We start from the raw sequence: 16,295 nt of genomic DNA, 5'->3' as shown, positions 1-16,295 counted from the left end.
CGAGACCATGAGGTCTCGAGTGACTAGTAATCGGTTTTGGGCCTTGGGCCGAGAACCTTTGGCCGGTTGGGCCTTTGGGCCGTAAACCCCACTCGAAACCCACTAAGGGTGCACACTTGGAACTAGCCTATATATAAACTACCCTTAGTTAGTTCTTGCCATTTGTTGAACAATACAACACACACACTCTCCTACTTCTCTCTCTAAGCCTTAAGAACACAAACACACCTCCAAGACTCTCGGATCTAATCGGTTAGCACAAGGACTCTCGGGTTTGGAACTTTGGATCGGCACACACACACCTCACCAACCGGTTAGTATTTCTTGTTGGATATTGTTGAATGCATAAGTGTCAAATATGTTCATGATGTGTTTGTGCTTGAATAAATGTATGATGAGATTATGTGACAATATGTTAAGTTGTTAAGTTTTACATAATGTTTTGAAAAAGAAATCGGTTCATGGTATGACAAAAAGGTGAATGATGATATTGGTTGCATTTGGGTTTGATCCGAAAAGTTTGGGTGTTTATACTAAGAAAAATCGGCTAATAAATATGGTTGTCAAGTAGGATGCATGCTAGAAAATTGTATCTTGATGGTTGTTCATGATTTTGGGTGAATAAGTGTTGTTTATGTTATGAAGAACTTGAATATATGCTTTGAATATGTGAAGAACACTTTGAATGATAGTTAAGAATGTGAAAACCCTTGTGATTTTGATCCATCTTTGACTAGTAACCTGATTAGGAAAACTGTTAGTGGAATGCTATTGGTAGTTTCCGGATTTGGGCCTGATTATACTGTACCATTAATCTGACCATCTGCATCAACACGTGAACTTGAAAACGACTGCTACCGACTCGCAATCACGCAGTTGCGACTCGCAACCACAGCGTGATGACTCGAGACCACGCGGTTGCGACTCGCAACCATAGCAGGACAAGCCGAAACCACAGGTTACGAGTCCCGTTGCGACTCGAGACCTCAGCATGATGAACCGAGACTACGGTTGCGACACCGGTTGCGACTCGCAACCATCCATAATCAACACACAGCATGACTCGAGACCATGCTTGCGAGTCCGGTTGCGACTCGAGACCACACTTTTTGGGCCTTAGTTAATGGGCCAGACTGATGGGCTTCTGTGTTAACTGCTTTTACGTGTTTGGGCCTAAGTAGTTGGGCTGAACTTGTGAACCGTATGTGCTACTGTTGACTGTTAACTGTTACTGCTAAACGTGCTTGCCAAACATGTTGAACATTTGTGCACTACTTGGTTCGAATCTGATTATACGTGATATCCGTGTTAGGACGTTATTGACTACTTGCGACTTGATTGACTTTCTGTGTTTGACTGCCGAGCAAACCAAGGTGAGTTCACACCCTTTACAAAGCATGGGATTCCCTGGGTTGGGAACGGGGTTAAGGAACGTGGTTCCTCGTCTACCTTGGGTAGGACGTCAGTGGTTCAGGAATGTGATTCCTCGTCCGGATGGACGGATAAACGTACTAGACTAAAACTCTATCACGAAGTCCCTCCTTTTTGTATCGACTAATCGCCGGGCCAATGGCGAGCGGGTCATTAGTTAGATAGCGCTATTTAGGTCTGACAAGCCTCACACCGTGCCGCAGAGGACGGGCGTGAACTAATGGATCTGGGGCACGTCAATGATGATAGACATTGATGTTTTCAGGGCACATAAACATGACTACAGTCAGCAATCGATACGGTAACGAGTCTAGTATACACATGGGGTAGCCCCCACGGCTGGATAGCCAGATGATGTACATGGGGTAGCCCCCACGGCCGAAATGCCTGATAACTACATGGGGTAGCCCCCACGGCCGGAGTGCCGGAGTAACTGGGAACGAACTGGTCACGTTTTTAAACTATGGGGTAACCCCCACGGCAGGATGCCAGATAAAGTAAACTGTTTTCGAAACAACTAAAACGAACGCCCACCCGTGAACTCACTCAACTAGTTGTTGACTCGTTACTACATGCTTTGCAGGACCATAGGTACTCAGTGGGAGCTTGCATGGAGGAGGATCGTTGTGGGACAGGGATTGCTACAAGACTATGTTAAACTTGAAACTTTTGGAACTTATGTTATAACTTTAAACTTATGCTTCCGCTTGCAACTTAACTTGTTTGTTTTGAAACACCAATTGTGATGGTTAAACTTTTATAACTACTTATATGCTTGTTCAGTATGATTGGTGGCTGGATCCTGGTCAGTCACGCCCTCGGAGCGGGCGTTATCCGCAGGTGGATTTTGGGGGTGTGACAATTGGGGACAATGTATCCCAAGTGTGGGGATGGGGGAGCCCGGGAAGGGATTTGCAGATAAAGCTTTGAAGCGATTGAAAGTGGTTGAAATCGATGAAAATTGGAAATTTTGAAAAGTTTGAAAATTTTTCATCGCCTTAAACAAGCTAATTGGATACGAAAACCTAAAGTTTCAATCACTAATAGGCTTCTTACCGGTAGTAAGCTAGATTAGTCCCTTGTCATGGATGTCCCTTTAAGTTTCATGAGAGTAGGTTTGACAAGTGTTTTTATAGAAAATGGTTGAAAAGAGATGTCTATCTAGGGGTAACATGTTTTAATTGCATATGCTACATGTCGTCAACCTTTTTACCTTTTCTTGGTGAGATTTTGAGCCTGTAGACGGATAGGATACACTATATTATGAATTCATTTGTTGAGTGCAGGCGACGTGTTATTTTGTGTTAGAACTTGTGTGATTCGATGCATGCTAAGACTGTGGGTTTGACATGTGCACATAGATGATAAAGGCATTAGGATTTCCTGTTACACCCTTTGTGTTTGTGCTTCTTTTGCGTTATTCACCAATTTCCCTTAGTAGCCCTGTTGAGCCTAACTACCCTTCGTTTGTTTACCCATTATCTATTGTGAAAAAACCGACCGTGATGATATTGTTAAAAAAAAAATAGAAAAATAAGTGAAGAAAAATGAAAAAGAAAAGAACAAAAAATATAAGTGTTGTGAATATTGTCTATGTTCTTGGGTAGAAACAAACCCAATAATATAAGTTGTGTTTGAATAAAGTTATCACGGTTTGGTTATTGTTTGTGAGCCAATTAGAAAAGAAAAGAAAAGGAACCTAAAAATATTCTCCTACCTTTACCTCAAGCCCAAAACCCGGAAGTCCTTTTGATATGTGCCATGTTAGACAATACGGTGGAGGTGTGATTGTCATACAAGCCTATGATGACAAGATTTCATGTTTGCTTATTGAGTGTTTATATACTAGCACATTACACGCTAGTCCAGATATTAACCCGAGAGGAGAGTATATTGTGAGGGGTGTGTAGCATGTGTTAATTGTAAACATGTTAGTTTTAGATAGACAAGTCTTGAGTTTTGAAATTGCATCATTTACTTGTCAGACTGTCAATCTCGATTGTGTCAGTCTATGGGATAGGTATGACTTGGGACTGAACAGGTTGAACCGGTTAGGGAGTTTAGAGGTGTTGTTGCTATGGTGATTAGTTCTAGTTGGTTTGCTTGGGGACAAGCAAAGGCAAGTGTGGGAATGTGATGGAGAGGGTGAAACCAGAGCTTTAGAGTGTCTAAATATCATGTCTTATGTGCGTTTGATGTGTTTATTTGCTTAGAATGAAGTAACTATGAGATTTTGGTGATTCGCAGGTAAAGCGCGTAATTCGATGCATTTACGGTGATTAAAGATGAAGTTACAAGCATTCGATGGGATGTTGCAGCTCAAGAATGAATGTCGAAGCTTGTTCGGGTGATACAAAGGCTCACAAGTGAAAGGAGTGTGAGAAAGCAAAGTTCAGGGACTAATTCGGTACTTTATGAAAGTTGTGTGGAGCTTAGATATGCAAAAAATCAAGGAGTAATAAAGTTCGAGGGTCATTTGGCAATTAATGGAAAGTTATAATATAGTGAACATGTGAGAAGAATGAAGAAACAAACTAGAAGGGGCCAATATGTAAGTTGTTGAAAGATGTTACGTAGAAAGGCAAGGAACAGAGATCACAAACTGTAAGCTATGGGTTCTGTTCGTAGCTTACGAGTTGTTTGTGCCATTTGGAATTTTGGACAGAAATTTTGTTTCGTAGGCTACAGTTTTTAGCTGTAGCTTACGAGTTGTCATATGCATCAAGAATTGGGCCGATCATTACTAGATTTTTGTTTTAAGGGGCCCATGATTTGGGGAGAAAAAAAAAATAACATAATCATCATCAATATCACGACAGACAAAAAAAAAGAAGTCAACATCATTAATTGGGGGGATCACACCTTTGACGGTCAACATCAAGTGAAGTTTTTGAAGACAATCATCATATAATCCATCATCACAGCCGCCACATGCGACCTTGGGGGACGAGATCAAACAATTGAGTTTTATTAATTTTATTATCATTCTTTATATTATATTATAAGGAAGATGATGATTTTGATTACTATTCAAGCCTGTGAAGATCGTTCAACCAATATGAGCGGCTAAATTTTTTGTGGTTTCCTCCGGATGGAGGGTTTTTGTAAGTTAGACAATTCTATGTGTTTGCTACAATCGTTTTATCTTGGTGATCTAAGCATTCGATGCTTTTCACTTTGATTTGATTTGATTTATTGGTTGTAAACAATTGCATTTATTTAAACCTTAATTTCTAAGCATTCAGTTCCCGAGAGTTCTAGTAATTGGGATATATTTGACATGGGGTTAGGGTTTGTAAATTGTAATTGATAATCATTCGATAACCTCCCGTTATGTATTGACCGGAGTACTTAGTCGTTGGTTATCACAATTAGTTAATCAAGTTTAACACCTATGTCTATGTAGGTAACGATTAAACACATAGTTGAAGTTAACTCGAAAACCTGAAATCTGGAGGAACCATTTTCTCACCTATTGATTTAAACCTTAGTTTTTATTCGTTAACTTAGACAATTCTCTCAAACAGTCAAACTCTGAATTGATTTTTATTTCTTAGCATTAGTTAATTAAATACTTAGCATAATAACACTTTCCACAATCCTCCCTTGGTTCGATACCCTGCTTATTCTATACTAATAGTTTAAATAGGTTTTTGCATGTCCATAACGACAGACATCAGAAGACAACAATCCATATGTAAACATAACAAACAAGCATTCATTAAGTCACGTATAGCATGCGGTAACGGTTAGCATTATAGTATTGCGTAGTGTGTTCGATTTGATTTAGAATAAGAAACGTATGTAACACCCAAAAGTGCATAAAGCAAAAAGAGTTCGAGTATAGTCACAGCCTGATCAGAACGATAGCATGAACGATAAGCAGCGCGTAAAACGGAGCAAAGTGTCAACGGATCGGATGGTAATCCGATCGGATGGCAATCCGATCGGGTGGCCATTCCATTGGATTGTCACCTTGTTTGGTGAGTGATGCGTTTGTGTATGATGGTTTGTACTTTGAAGTTTTCATTGTAGCATTCTAAAAACAGAGAGGTATCTCTACCCTTCAGGTCGGTCGATCGAACGGCGGTCCGATCGAACAGCGATCCGATTGGCGAGGCTTCTCAGTTTGAGAATAAGTTCACAGTAGGACGGTCACTCGATCGGATGGCTATCCGATCGGATGGCAATCCGTTGGAACTGTTAATGCATTGAACATGTTGAAAATTGTTTAAGTGTTGAAGTTCAAACATCACATGGTCGGGTGGTAATCCGATCGGATGTCAATCCGATCGGACGGCAATCCGTTCGATGTTCAAAACCTCAAAAAGTTGAAATAAAAGTTAAGTGGGGGGCCAAGGTGCAAGCCGATCGGGTGGCAATCCGATCAGACGGCCATCCGTCCCGGTAGCCTGATCGTCTTGTTACTTGGTCGTTTTGATAGTCTGCGTTTTCTTGAGACTGTACGATCTCGTGTCAAACAACAGAAACCTCGTCAAGACTTAGTGGCCCGATCGGGTAGGAATCACCCTAGTCCGACCAGTCAACTGTTCGAGATGGTATTTCATGTTTAACCCGAAATCGGTAATCTCTTGGATAGAATCCAGATCTTGGACCAACACATCACTAAGAAGGAGTAGAAGATCAGAACAAGCTCCGACTCTATCGGTTTTGAGTGCATTGAGTGTAAAAGAGTTGAAAGAAAGTTAGAAACCATCTTTCAATCCTTTTCACCTTGAATGTGTTCAGATCTATGCAAGATCTTTGTTTATTCATGTGGAAATCGTTCAGATCTAACTTGTTCTTGGTGGATTGAAGTCAAAACATGAAGTTCATAAGAACTCCATGATGACATCATCATAGAACACCTTGAATCTGGTGATTTCACGGTTAAAAGTTAAGATTCAAAAGATAGAAAGGTGTAGGAGTGCGTGTAGATCAAGAAAATACAAGATTTAGGTTGAAAATTTACAAGAATCGCGAGGAATCGGAAGAAATAGAGGCTGAAGCAAGCTGGTCGAGTGAGAGGCTGTCAACATCAAGTGATGTTGACATATGAGGGGTATTTATAGGGTTTCCATAAAAGGAAAGTGGGGAAAGTGGCTGGTCGATCGGGTGGCAGCCCAATCGGGTGGCCACTCGATTGGAGTGTTCAGCGCGACGAGTTTTGCTGTTTCGATTCGCGTGTTGAGCATTGCGATGTGATAGTGTTTCTTATTAAATTAATTTTAATCCCAACAACTATATCTAACATACAATCATCCGAATTAACTTACGTTTAGCGTTTGCGATTCAATTGTCAGCTATTTCTTTGGTTGTCAAATATTTGATAATAGGGGTTTTTTTGTTTAACAGGTGGTGTAGGGAAGAGGGGTAGATTATTAGAAGTGAGTGGTGTAGGGTTGAAAATTGGTTTAGAAGTTGAATCCTTAGGTCTGTAAGATTTATAGAAAGGTTTTGAGTAGGAGTATGATGCAAGAAGTTTGAGATTATCATCTTGTTGCCTAGCCAACATATATGCCTCAGGTAGGTGGACTGAAAATTCGAAGGAGTTTTAGAGGATTACCAATTTCTGGTTTAAGTGCTTTCAAAAATAGGCTAATTGCATATTCTTCACAAAGAGATACCCGAGTTAATGCTAAATCAAATTCTTGACACAACTCTTGCACAGTCCCTGTTTGTGTGATAGAGGCTAATGAACTCATAGCATTTTGGCCCATATGATGGCCGATTCAATACACCTCACTCTGTTCCATTCATTGATTACATTCCATGTGCTAATTGTCAGTATATCATTCATTGTATTGCATGTAACAATTAAGTGCAAATTCAATTTGAAAAGTGATAATAGTATTGACGGCTCATAAATTGTTTCAATAAAATTGCATGTGATCGTGATAAAATTTGTCGGCCATATGATAAAAGATGAATACCCGTGTGAATGTTGACTAATTGATTGTTGTCTGACATTTATTTTTGAGGTCCAATTAGATTGTATTGATTGTCGGCCATCTACAATTTGATTGCATGTAAGTTGATCTGCCACGTGATGCTTTGAGTTTATGTAGCAATTCATGAGATATTTGCATTTGAGAATTCATTAAATGTCAATTTCATTGTATAAGTCAAAGTGAAAATGCCACCCAATCGATCAAGACTTTTGTCTTTTGTGACATCAAACGAGTGGTGGGTCGAACGGACAACCCACTCTATTCAAAGCATAGTCAGCCGACCGGACAACATATTTGTCGTGTAGTGCTGATCGATCGGACAGAGGCTTGAACGATTGACACCCTATCTATTGCATAAGTTGTTTTGAAGTGTTACCCGTTCAGACAGCAACCCCACCCGAACGGACAGCAATCTCAACCGATCGGACAACATACACACCCGGTCGGACAGTATTCCCATCCGGTCGAACAACTTCTGTTCATCCGCTCGGATCACAAAGACTCATCTGAACGAAGTTTATTTTTGGCCCATCCGATCCAAGTGTTTGATATTTTAGTTGTAACTAATCATTGTTATTTGATTGTGTCTTGTTTTGTGATTTACGAGGTGTGAATATCGAGGAAATAAAATCATGGATGAAATAAAGGAGAAAACTCGAGAAGAAATTCTGAGTGAGAAAACCGATAGAGAAATATTCATTATTGGGTGCAGAATGGAGAAAATGCAGGAAGAGTATGAAAATGTTGTAAGAAATAAAAGATGGGACAAGAAGCGAGAGTGTTATGTCAACAAAGATGGTGAACTTGTTGTCCACAGGAGTGACATAGTTCATGATGATGTTCTTTTAGTAATTCCTCTATCCGGCGAGTATTACTCAAGTGTTGAAAAAGACAAAACCTACAAGAAAAGGCTAGATAAAATCATCAGAGATGCTATGACATCAAGTCTGAGGAAGAGAGATGAAGAAAGAATGAAGAAAAATGTTGAGTGTATGGTGAACGATTTGAAGAAAGTTGCTGAAAAGGTTAAAACCGAAGTTGTTAAAGAAGAAGATGTGAAGATTTCTGAAGATGTGAAAGAAACTGTTACTGAAGAAGAGAAGGTTGAGAAAGTTGTTAACAAAGAACAGCAGTTTGATGAGATGAAGAAGAAAGAAGAAAAAGAAGAAGTGAAGATAGAGAAGTTGAATGCTGATGTTGGAGATGATGCTGGTGATGAAAAGAAGAAAGATGCTGATCAGACTGAAACAACAAAGAATGCCGAGGTGCCAATCACTGAGGTAAATTCTGATTCTGAAATCTTAAAAACTGTTGAACAGTGCAAGAAATGCATGGAACCATGCAGTGCTTGTACTGAAAAAGACGAAAAATTCAGAACAAGAGATCTTGAATTCAATAAAATCGAAGAAGTTTTCAAAAATAAATGCAAAGAAATGTTAGAAAACGAAAAGATTTTAAAAGATAATGACGAAAAACTTTCAGAAAAATGTAAAAAGTTAGAAAAAGAAAATGAAGTTTTGAAAGAAAATGTTTTGAAAAAGACAGAAGAATGTGATAAAAAAAAGAGAATGTTTTTCAAGAGATGAAAAAGAAATACGACTCAACAAAATTGGCATATCACATTAGAAAAGAGTCATATGAAAATGTGAAAAGTCAAATGAAACATGTTCAATCCAGATTGAAATACTGTTATGAAATAACTGATACGCTTAAGCGACAGTATTCAATAGAGCAACAAGTTGTCAATTCTTACATTGAGGATGTTGCTAAGCTAAAGCGTCAAATAGCTGATTTAGAACAGGATAAAAACAAGTTACAAAGTTATCATGCATCATCATATGTGCTTGAAAGAATTTTCAACATAAAACCGGGGGATGATGATTCTGAGAAAAACAAGAAAGGTATTGGCTCAGAGTTTCATCAAGTTCCACCACCGGAAAAGTTCACATTTTATGATGATGAGAAGGTCGAAAAAGCTTTCAACATGGTTGATCACTTGCCAGATAACATTGACGTAACCTATTCCAAATCTGATGATTCAAGTGATTCAGAGGTGGTAGGTAAGGTCGTTGAAAGTGTTTTGAAAGAAGAGTCTGTTGATACATGTAAATCTGAATCACAAGATGAAAATGAAGGTCCAATCTTGACTTTGACTTTGACTTTCGAAACACGGGGTGTTACACGTGACTCTCATCGTTGAATAAGATGTGACACCCATAATAGCATTTAGTGAAATCTGTGGATCAAGGACTGCCGGACAACTAGAATCCCATTCTTCACCCTCTTCCTCATCTTCCCACACTTGTATAGAAAATAATTGCTTAGCCTTACATTTATGGGTTAAAGAATACTTTTCATTGCAACCAAAGCACTCTCCCCTTGCTCTTTTGTCAGCTATTTCTTTGGTTGTCAGATATTTGATAATAGGGTTTTTTTGTTTAACAGGTGGTGTAGGGAAGAGGGGTAGATTATTAGAAGTGAGTGGTGTAGGGTTGAAAACTGGTTTAGAAGTTGAATCCTTAGGTCTGTAAGATTTATAGAAAGGTTTTGAGTAGGAGTATGATGCAAGAAGTTTGAGATTATCATCTTGTTGCCTAGCCAACATATATGCCTCAGGTAGGTGGACTGAAAATTCGAAGGAGTTTTAGAGGATTACCAATTTCTGGTTTAAGTGCTTTCAAAAATAGGCTAATTGCATATTCTTCACAAAGAGATACCCGAGTTAATGCTAAATCAAATTCTTGACACAACTCTTGCACAGTCCTTGTTTGTGTGATAGAGGCTAATGAACTTATAGCATTTTGGCCCATATGATGAAAAATCGGTTAGCTATTGAACCTCTATACTCAAACCAAGGCATACCATCAATATTCCCCCCTTTGGATCTAACAAACAATTGATGCCATAACAGAGCAGCTTCTTCAAGGTGAATAATAGCAAGTCTGACCTTAGCATGCTCAGGAGTGTTGTCAATAGAATAGAATTGCTCCAGGTTGCACAGCCACCCTTCAACGTTTGTACCATTGAATTTGAGAAATTCGATCTTGCCCAAACAGCTGTATCCATGGTGATTATGGTGCTGAAAGCCCTGGTTGACCATATCATCTTGTTGGTGTTGATGTGTATTAGGAAGACTATCCTTCATAGACTGAATTAATTGCATCAACGCTTCTTGATTAGAATCGATTTTAGTTTCCAATCTAGCGAAATTAGCACCATGATCATTGAGTCTCTGTTCGAGCAACTACTGGCCCCTCGTACCTTTTCACCCTTTGGTTTTTTTTTCAGGACTTGATATCATAAATTAGTGCCTAGTTAATACTAGCTTTTTGAGATCTTTAAATGGTTGACTCTAAATCAACCCTCCAGGTCCTGACTTATAACAGGCATAATCCATAACCAAACGTCCACACCTTGAAAATCACTCTTTCAACCTCGAAGAGCTCAAGGTTGCTCACTCGCACTCTCTTATCAATAAACTGAATTCTTTTTTTCGAACCCTGATAACTGGCTATACAGAAACTATCACCTGTGATTCTGTACACTCCTATTAATGAATTCAGATATCCAAATTTACTAAATGGCAGATAGAATTACAATCATTTGCTTGTAAGTTTCTTTGTCCCGTCCGTTTAGCTCAATAACAGAACTTTTTGGCTGCTAAGTGTAATAACATAATTGAAGAGAAACAGAAGGGACAACAGATAATTTAGAAGAATATCAGAAAGATTTAGGATAAATTCATTTTTCATTCCGAATGCTAATAAAGGTTTTCTACCATTATAATAGCCATCACAATAGTTATCAGGGTTAGAGATAAAGAATTCGATTTATTGATTATAAATATTACGAGTGGGCAACCTTGAGCTCAAGCTATGGACCTTGTGGAGTTGTAGGAATGCTCGGGTTTTCAATGGAAGGTTTGGGCCGTGGTTCAAGATGGTAGAATCTGTAAAGGATGTATAAGATGGGAGAACCAACATTTTGAAGAGAAAGAAGGTGAACTGATAAAGGAAAGCATCAATGCAGTTATTAGACGTATTCGGAAGCCAAGACTAGTTCAGAAGAATTCAAAAATAAAAAAGTGAATGAAACCCGTCTGACAATAAAAACAGATTGCCTACCATAACGTGCCAACGGATTAGTTCGGTGATATGCTATGGTGTGGTTGCACGTGAGAACAGTAAATCCTACCAGTTTACAGACTACTGACTACAAAAGGAATCCGTAAAAACATAACTCCCTGTTTCTTTCTTTGTCAAAATAGTAAAAAATAAATATAAAAAAAAAACAGATGCTTGAAAAGATTAACAGAAGGAGCTAATACTAAAAGTCATCACTTTACTGATAAATTCTCTACCATTAACAGTACTAAAACTGCAAATTGGAGGGGTGCGCCAGGCCAAGGCAGTAGTGCAACGCCAAGGCGACGCTCAAAGACCCCAATAGCAAGCTATTGTGATGGGTCTTTCCCCATAAAAAATAAGATTAATATCGAGTGGGCCGATGGCCCACATATCAGATATTAAACTGATAAGAACAGATACTACACTTGATCTTAGCCAAAAGGCCGAGAAAGGTATGCTTTCTCCTTCCTTGGGCTGCTGTTTATATAGACTCCCTCTGCATCTTTGTACTCTTCACTCAGCCGATGTGGGATTCGGTGACACCTTTTTCCCCTTGCTTTCTCAATAATATCTAATTCCATAGATCTGTTTTGGTTTCTTCTAATGCATGAATCCTAATAATACTAGCTAGCTTTAACAGTTCATTTTATGCACTCTCTTATCAATCCAACCCTGATAAATTCAGATATCCTAATTTGCTAAAGGGCTGGCTGATAGAATTACGATCCATTTGCTTGTAGAGTTTGCTTGCTTGCCTTGTGTGTGTACATCCAATGAACCTAAAAAAAGGCAATCATCAATGATAATAGGACTTATTGACTGCTAGGTGGATTCACATAAATGAATACCCTTTACTACAACTGTAACATGTTTGTTCATAGCAAATAGTTCATAAACTTGACCGCCCCCGTCCGTATCAGTGACAAAAGTAATTAGTAAATACATATAATCCACATCCTCAGCAACTTGCATCATTTTGTTAAGAGACATTATTCATCACTCAAGGGAACTCGACCCAGGCACGACATTATCATTTTCTTACAGACATCGAACAAGCTACTGCTGTATCATATAAAAATATCGCTCTCTATTACTTATTCGTTCACTCATATTACTCTACTGAGTTGTTAACTGCAACATTAAGTTGAAATTGGCAAGAGGCAGACAATGCGAGCGTGTCTGTGTAGGTATCGGTATGGCGGGAAAAGCGAGTCGGTGATGTTTTGGGAATTTGCAGAGTACGTAGAGGGTGTTTGGGTTAGCTTATATTTGGAAGAAGAAGAAGAGTAAATTGCCATTCTAGTCCCTAAGTTTTCTTTTTCTCCTCTAGGTCCCTGACTTTTCCTTTTTATTGCTATTTTGATCACATTGCCTAACTTTGTCTAAAAACCAGGTTATAATCAGGGTTAATTTTGGCATTAAATTATTATGAGGTTTATAAATTATGTTGTAAACTACCCCTTGTTATCACTACACAACAGTTATGCCAAAAATACCCCTCGTTATAACCAGATTTTTAGACTAAGTTAGGCAATGTGATCAAAATGGAAAAGTCAAGGACCCAGAGGACAAAAAAACACTATTTCGACCAAACCTCAGGGACTAAAATGACAATTTACTCTTTGGAAGAACTTATAACTTATAGAGTTATAAAAGTTAATAATTATTTAAGTTATTTTTGTGTGTTGAGAAGTTGAAAATGATAAATTACTATTTGTAACTTATAATTTAGGGTTTTTTACATATATCCCCCTGCTAAGATGAGTTATTACATATTTACCCAACCCTTAAAATCAATTACATATTTCCCCTTCTTAAACCATATATATTACATATTTCCCCTTCCTAAATTATATATATTACATATTTACCCATTTTATTAAAATTATTCTCATTAATTCCTATTTTACCCTTAATGAATTTATTGATTACTTTAATGAATTTACTTGTTACTCTAACAGTGTGTTTTGAAACTTCAAATTTAAAACATCAAATTGCATCTTCTTCTTCCTAGTCCTACTGTACATTACAGACAATTGAAATTTTTATAAATATTATACATTTATGAATGTCATGTATGATACTATATCATCAATAAGTAACAGTCCAGTCCACTTTACTTAATCCAGCTACACCAAACACATTTTGGCCATACTTTAGCTGTATAACTTTCTTACTTCACCTGAACTATCCATTACCACATGAGCTTCTGGATAGTAGGTAAAATGGTACAAGTATGTGGCGAAAGGGGAAGTTGGCAACTCGATCATCTTAGCAGGTAATAAGATACAACGCCTAAAAGAATCTGATATTGTTTCGAATAAAAAAGCCTCAACTTATTATTTTATCAAACATACAATCAACAAACAGATGAGAAACAAGAAGCAGAAAATGTGGCAGACCAATCATTGAATATGGCTTTCTCATACAAGAACGCACATCATCTCCGTTTAATTCCGCTACCACTGTGGCTATTTCGCTTGTTCCCGATTTCAATTGTTTCTTTCTAACCTGAATCGCCGACCTATTTGAAGACGAACCGCCGCCCGTCGCTGCCCTCTTTTGTTTCAACGTTTGAACTTAGATTTTACTTTCTGGAATTTGTTACCATACACCATCGGGATCTTTAGTGTGTTCTTGATTGAATTGGTCCAGGTTCGAAGCTCCAGAGGCCGTACTAAATTGAAGAAGATTTTAAAATCCCATAGTTGGAATTTGATGGGTATTGGAACTGAGGTGATGAAAGATCGGAAAGAGAAAGGATTTATGGATGGGTTTGAAGTCGGTATTGGAACTGAGGTGATGAAAGATCTAAAAGAGAAGGGATTTTAGTGGGAAAGAAAAACATTTTAGAAAAAGGGTAAATGGGTAATTTCATGTATAAAGGAGAAATATGTAATAAATTTTAAGGATTGGGTAAATATGTAATAACTCATCTTAGCAGGGGGATATATGTAAAAATCCCTATAATTTATGACTTATATAAGTTAACAAGTTGTTTTTAGAAGGAATCCCAAACACCCCTGTAGTGTTATGTGTACCAATAGTCAAATGGCACCTTCTTTATCAGATTTGTATCGCTTTTTAGACACTAAGACCACACGGTGTGGAGGGCTAGAAGAATAGGCGTTATTTAACATGTGGACGTTACGTCAGCGTGCGTCAAAATAGCGGCGTGGTGGAAAAAAAGGGGGTATGGAAGAGGGGCGTTATTCGACACGAGGCACCTACTTAATATTATTATTTTCTATTAAAAATTATATATTTTCTATTAGTTTTGTTAAAAATAATATTATTAGTAATTAGTAATATAATAATTAACAATAATAAAAAAAATTACGTAATTTAAATAAAAAAAAGATTACATAACTAAAACACTGTTACATAACTAAAAAAAAGATTACTTAATTTAAACTAAAAAAACGAAACATAAAAAAACGAAACTAAGTACGATATTTATCCATTATATCTTTTTTTAGTTTCTCGTACATTTCTCGCTCTTCCCCTTGTAGGTGATCGATCTTCTTCGTTTGTCCACGGGTGTACACGACGATCCTCTTTTGCTTTTTCTTTTTTCGACTCGGTTTTTTATGGTTTCATTTTCTTCTCGTAGAGGATTCGGGTGGTGTAGGTTGAGTTTTCGGTACGGAATTGGGTGTAGGTGGGGTTTGTGATAGCGGAGTGAGTGGTTGTTGTGGATACCTAAAAGGTAGGTTGGCGAGAAGATAATCGTACGCTAATAAGTGGGCATCGTTAAATAGTGGTTGCATCGGTTGAGACCCTTGAGGCGGCGAAGAGGTGTTCGGGATTTCACGGAAACCATATGAGTTGTTCGGATCAAAGTTGCGGTTGTGTGGATGCATTATTTTTTATAAAAGTTGTAGAGATTTTATAAAAAATGAGAGTTGAGAAGGAGTTGGATAGAATGAAAGTGTTGAAAATGGTAGTTATATATATATATATATATATATATATATATTGGGAATTTGCAGAGTACGTAGAGGGTGTTTGGGTTAGCTTATATTTGGAAGAAGAAGAGTAAATTGCCATTTTAGTCCCTGAGTTTTTATTCAATTTGTCATTTTAGTCCAAATAGTTTTTTTTTCTCCTCTAGGTCCCTGACTTTTCCTTTTTCTTGCTATTTTGATCACATTGCCTAACTTAGTCTAAAAACCAGGTTATAATCAGGGTTAATTTTGGCATTAAACTATTATGAGGTTTATAAATTATGTTGTAAACTATCCCTTGTTATTACTACACAACAGTTATGCCAAAAATACCCCTGGTTATAACCATATTTTTAGACTGAGTTAGGCAATGTGATCAAAATGGCAAGAAAATAGAAAAGTCAGGGACCCAGAGGAGAAAAAAAACTATTTGGACTAAAATGGCAATTTAGACCAAACCTCTTGGACTAAAGTGACAATTTACTCTTTGGAAGAACTTATAACTTATAGAGTTATAAAAGTTAATAATTATTTAATTTATTGGAAAAATTACAAGTTTTGTCCTTTATCTTTATACCACTTTTCAGGCGGTGTCCTTTTTAACGAATGTTGACAGACGGTGTCCTTTACTAGGTATTTTGTTGCAAGTTTAGTCCTTTACACCCAACCTAGTTAAATAACCCTGTTAATTGTTGGGTGTAAAGGACTAAACATGCAACAAAATACCTAGGTAAAGGACTAAACTTGCAACAAAATACCTAGTAAAGGACACCGCTTGTCAACAATTAACAGAGTTTTTTAACTGGGTTGGGTGTAAAGGACTAAACTTGCAACAAAAT

General features: G+C 37.7%; 1 protein-coding gene and 1 non-coding gene across 2 annotated transcripts; one reads left to right on the top strand and one right to left on the bottom strand.

Annotated features, from left to right (window-relative positions):
- Window positions 1–8,014: 8,014 nt before the first annotated feature.
- Window positions 8,015–14,341, top strand: LOC110931578 (uncharacterized protein DDB_G0286299-like). The gene is made up of 2 exons (XM_022174963.1): window positions 8,015–8,662; window positions 14,165–14,341. The coding sequence occupies exons 1-2, from the start codon at window positions 8,015–8,017 to the stop codon at window positions 14,339–14,341; spliced, it is 825 nt and encodes a 274-aa protein (XP_022030655.1).
- Window positions 11,770–11,965, bottom strand: LOC118490977. Its single transcript, XR_004890202.1, has one exon. It is a non-coding gene; the product is annotated as a U2 spliceosomal RNA (small nuclear RNA).
- Window positions 14,342–16,295: the final 1,954 nt, after the last annotated feature.

Source organism: Helianthus annuus, chromosome 3 (assembly GCF_002127325.2).
Source record: "Helianthus annuus cultivar XRQ/B chromosome 3, HanXRQr2.0-SUNRISE, whole genome shotgun sequence".
Taxonomy (NCBI): Eukaryota; Viridiplantae; Streptophyta; class Magnoliopsida; order Asterales; family Asteraceae; genus Helianthus; species Helianthus annuus.
Note: the sequence above shows the minus strand (reverse complement) of the source record. Positions and strands in the feature narration are given on the sequence as shown.